At 41.2% G+C, this 5,114-nt stretch overlaps 1 protein-coding gene across 1 annotated transcript; it reads left to right on the forward strand.

Moving 5' to 3' along the window:
• The first annotated feature begins 2,128 nt into the window (after positions 1-2,128).
• LOC124924642 (keratin, type II cytoskeletal 1-like) lies at positions 2,129-3,695 on the forward strand. The gene is made up of 3 exons (XM_047464655.1): positions 2,129-3,268; positions 3,320-3,553; positions 3,639-3,695. Exons 1-3 carry the CDS (start codon positions 2,129-2,131, stop codon positions 3,693-3,695), a joined length of 1,431 nt encoding a protein of 476 aa, XP_047320611.1.
• The last annotated feature ends 1,419 nt before the right edge of the window (positions 3,696-5,114 follow it).

Genomic DNA, 5,114 nt, shown 5'->3' on the forward strand with positions numbered 1-5,114 from the left:
TAAGGATAGTTTTGCATGAGATTGAAAGTTTCTTTCACTCAAGATTTCTAAGAACCCTAGATTTCTCTGATTTTCTCTCTCAAAAACTCTTGTTCTTTGTGTGTCTGTTCGCATTCTTCTGAAAAATGGGAAACAAGAGAATCACGCTCGGTCACTATACTTTGCAGGTGGATTTTCCTTCCGTTTACACGTTTGATCAACCAGAGGTGGTCGAAATGTTCAGATCCCTCGAGTATTCCGGTCTGGGAAATTATCTGGGAGGGCCTTTCTTGTTCCACGAGAAGGAAGTGAGGAAGTTCTTCAAGTCTGCAACAATGGTGAATGATTCTATTATAGAAACTGTTAACGGAACAGAAATCTCATTCAACGAGGCAGTATATGCGGAGTTCTTTGAACTTCCATCAGAAGGGCATACATTCAACTAACATCTGTCAGCGGCGGTGATGGAGGAAATGAAGATGGTCTTTTATGTCGATGGATCGGTGATTCGACTCAATGGAAGTAAGAAGGCTCTCAAACCACAGTTCATTTTGCTGAATGATGTGTTGGCGAAAGCGCTTCAGGGGAAGGCGGGTTCATTCAATCTCTACAGTCAAGATCGGTTTGACTATATGTCTGCCATCTCAAAGGGGATTCAGGTCAACTGGGCCTTAACGCTATTCCAGAACCTCTGTTTTTAAATTAACCAGGAGAGCATTAACTTTGCTGCTCAAATAAGCCGTCTATTGGAGAATTTGGGGATCCCGATGGAGGATTCCGAACTAATTAACCCGACCAGGGTGTACACTGTCTTCACAGTCGCAAACACCCTAGTCAGAATGAAGAACAACAAAGAGTCTCTTTCCAGAACCTCGAGTTAACAGACAGTAGGAAGTTTTGTTACCCGATCAAAACATCCCGCGGCTTCTGTCCTGCCTACAGGAGCAAAATGACCAAAACGGTGAACAAGTCTGAGGATAGCTCTACCAGCCTTAAGAACTCATCGAAGAAGGATTCTGGAATCGTAGATTCCAAAGTCAGGCAAGGTTCAGTCGAACTTGCCACAATTCTCATGTCTCCCCTGTCTCCGGATTCCAGTCAGTTGCGGAGATCATCAAGGTCATCTATTTCTAAAGGTGAAAAGTCAAAGGCGCTTCATGCGTCTAAATCGATGAAAGCTTCATCGAATGTAACCTCTTCTTAATCCCTGGCCGATGTACCCAAATTTAAACTTCCTGAGATGGAACAAGAAAAATATGTTTTTATTCCTGAAAAGGAATCTGCTGTCGGGCCAACTGTTGAGCCAGTTGGTCCAACTACTAAAATTCTGAACAGGGTTGCATCTCCTGTTCATCAACCTGATCTTGTAGCCGCGGGTACTACAGAACGTACTGAACCAGAGCAAGGAGATGTTCCTACCTTTGTTGCTAGTAGTGAACCTGAAAAGGTTAAGTCAATGCTATTGGAACTTCCTCACGTTTCAAACCTTGTTCCAACAGAGTCTTTAGTGGGTGGAAAGATTGTTCCAGCACAACCCGCACCAGGACATATCGTAAAACCGTTGACTGCTCATGAAATCATGCGTTCTGCAAGATAATCCGCTGGAATTGTCTTTGGAGAACCACGACCCTTTCCAAAGCCCACCAAAGTGATCGGAAAAGGGAAGAATATTGTTTCAAACATTGATGAAGAAGTTTCGGAGGCAACGTGTATTGTTGACCTCGTGATGGATCAGGCCAAAGATGCTGCTGCTGAGAAGATAGAAATCTTCGATACCTGGGTACTGAACAGAATGTCTATCAAGTACATCGGAGTCATCAAAGGTAAATGGATAATCATTCAATGGAGGGAGCTAGTCACAAATGAGAAAAAGGTCTTGAAGTGGGCTAAGACTTCAGAAGTGTATGATTCCCTTAAGAGAAAAGATCTGGTGGAAGCGAACTTGAGAGGAATAACTCTCTTTCCTATTCTCGAGGCCAGAAAAGCCAACTTCAATCCCATTGAGAAAGGTGCTGAAGTAGAAGAAAAGCCTTTGAAGAGGTTGGACGAGATTATGAAGAACTATAGCTCAGTGGTTACTCAGTACGTTGATGGAGCAAGTTGCTAAGAAGCTAGTCCATTCGGTAGTTCCTTAGATGAAGATGATCAAATGGACTTATCTGATGATGTTACAAATAAAGATGAGAAAGATGCTGCTCATTTGATCGAACTTGGAAGTCTTTCTGCAGAAGAGAATCGTTTAAAGGCTCAACCCTCTATTGAGCAAGCCGAAGAACCTATTCAGTCAAACCCATCTGAAGAAGAAGAAGAAGTGATTCAAGAGCCTGCTCAAGCTCTTGAAAATAATGCTGATCAAGAGCCTGTTCAAGCTCTTATATCAAAAGAAAGAGATGTTGTTGAAGAGCCTGTTCAAGCTCTTGTAACTCATGAAGAAGAGGTGGTGAAATCTCTTGCTATCAGAACAGAGGGATCTCAAGAAAAAGAGGCTAAGAGTAGTTCCTCATCTAAGGGGGAACAAGATCAGAATGCTCAAACTTTCAAGCCTCTACTATTTCCCAATATCAATGCTGGAAATGTTTTTGAGAACATTCTTAATACTCTTCACAATTTAGGTAACTTTCTCGAAAGGATTAACAGGGAAGAGAAGGAGTTGGAAGAAGAAGATCAAAATAAATCTGATGGTGAATCAGAGGAGGATGAACCTGAACAGTCCATACAAGTTCATACCAACTTCAGTCCAATTCAGACCATGACAGCATATTCGCAAGATAATTCATCTAATGAAGGATCTTCAGCTGACGGAATAAAGCTCATGAAGTCAATGTCAACCTTGTTAACAACGCTTGAGAATAATGTGGCAGTTATGCTATCCAACATGTCGAAATTTATGAAAGCCCAGAAGGAAGACAAGAAGAACTTTGATGATCTTGTCAAAACCCATAAAGAGTTGGAGCTAACATTGAAGAAACACACATATGAGGTTGAAGTCTCCAATACGAATTTTGGAAGGTTTGAAAAGAAACTCTTCAATCGACAATCCGAAATGATGAGCCTTGAAAGACAGATCAATATTGATAATCAAAGAGAGGTTATGGAAGTAATGGGCTTCATTCAGAATCAGCTGGTTGAAATTCAAGGCAGAATGAGAAGAACATATGCTAAAAGACTGGAGTATGCTGACTCTATCGTAAGGAAATTTCAAGCTGAAGAGAATGCAAAAGATGATGCTGAGAAAGAGCAGAATACCATTACTCAGGGCAATGCTGTTAGAGACAGAAGAGGTGACGGTGTAACAACAGGAACCAGATCTAAGCGAATGCCAACAAATGATGAAAACTAGAGGCCAACTAAAAGAGGCGGAGATCGAAGCGGTGGTGATCACGGAAGCCGAAGCAGCGGTGATCGCGGAGGTCGAAGTAGTGGTGGTGATCGCGAGGGTCGAAGTACTGGAAGTGATCGTGGAGGTCGAACTGGCGGAAGTGGTCGTGTTGTACGCAGTCTTCCTCCGTTCCAGAACCTGCTGACTGGCGAAGGGATGAGCGGTGAAGGATTCACCTATCCAATTGATCCTCGAGTGAAAAGGGATTCACTATTTTTATGTCAATTTATGTTTTTGGCTTTCTAAAACATGGTTTCTGAATATTGGTGTTCTTGAAAAGTGTTTATGTAAGATGGATGAACAAGTTTTACTTCTTATCTATATGATGAATGCGTAATTCGTTATCCAGGATAAGGTTTTAACATCTTCATCAAAAAGGGGGAAATTGTTGGGTCAAATTATTTTGACCAAGTGTCAAAGTAGTTTGACTATTAGAATTTTAATGATGAATGTATATCAAACTCAATCTATGTGTCTAATTGCTTTTGATGCAGGTGTATCAAAAACAGGTTATATTAGACTTGGTCTTAATGAGGTTCATTAGACCGATTTAGCATTAGATTCACGAAGTTAGACGTGCAGTCTAACTAGTTGAGTTAGACGTGCAGTCTAACTAGTTGAGTTAGATGTGCAGTCTAACACACGGAGTTAGACGTGCAGTCTAACTAGCGAAGTTAGACGTGCAATCTAACTAGCGGAGTTAGACGTGCCGTCTAACTAGCGAAGTTAGACATGCAGTCTAACTAGTTGAGTTAGACGTGCTGTCTAACACAAGGAGTTAGACGTGCAGTCTATCTAGTTGAGTTAGATGTGCAGTCTAACTGGTTGAGTTAGACATGCAGTCTAACACACTGAGTTAGACGTGTAGTCTAACACACAGAGTTAGACGTGCAGTCTAACACACGGAGTTAGACGTGCAGTCTAACTAGTGAAGTTAGACATGCAGTCTAACTAGTTGAGTTAGACGTGCAGTCTAACTCCTTCAGATTAGACTGAAGTGAAATGTAATTAGACGTGAGGTCTAATGGAAAGAGAAAGTTAGATGTGCATTCTAACTAGTGAAAGTTAGACGTGCAATCTAACTAGTGAAAGTTAGACGTGCAGTCTAACTCCTTCAGATTAGTCTGAAGTGAACTATAATTAGACATGAAGTCTAATACCTTTAGACTAGGTGGTCTAATGGATCTTGTTATTAGACGGGGACGTATAATTTCATTAGACGAGGTCGTCTAAGTGAAATACGTCTAATGCCATGCTTAAGAAGTTGCTTGAAGCTAGCACCCGCCTACCCACGTTCTCTAGATGTACGCTACTCCTGCTCCACTTTCCTGTGAAGATCAGTACGACAGTTGGTACCTGCTCTTATTTAAAGATCCTCAAGGACAACGGAAGAATCATCGATCTATCGATACTCAGATTATTTTATCTTAACTATCAACTGCTTTCCTGCTTTTATTGTGTGTTAATCAAGAGAGAGTTAGAATCAAAGCATTGTATTAGCTGAGTGATATTCTTTATATTATAAGTTGAACAGAGTCTGTTCTGTTCAACAGTGAGCTAGTCGTGCGACTGTTTTTGATTATTTGAAAGTTAGTGAATTCTTCCGGTGGTTGGAAGAAGGGGTGACGTAGGAGAGTTAACTCCGAACATCCATAAACAAATTGCTGTGTTGTTCCTTTCTGTCATCTTTTCATTCTTGGTTCATAGCTTCAAACTCAAGCAAACATTTTCGCACTTGAATCGTTCAAGAGTTTGC

Source organism: Impatiens glandulifera, chromosome 2, assembly GCF_907164915.1.
Source record: "Impatiens glandulifera chromosome 2, dImpGla2.1, whole genome shotgun sequence".
Classification (NCBI taxonomy): Eukaryota; Viridiplantae; Streptophyta; class Magnoliopsida; order Ericales; family Balsaminaceae; genus Impatiens; species Impatiens glandulifera.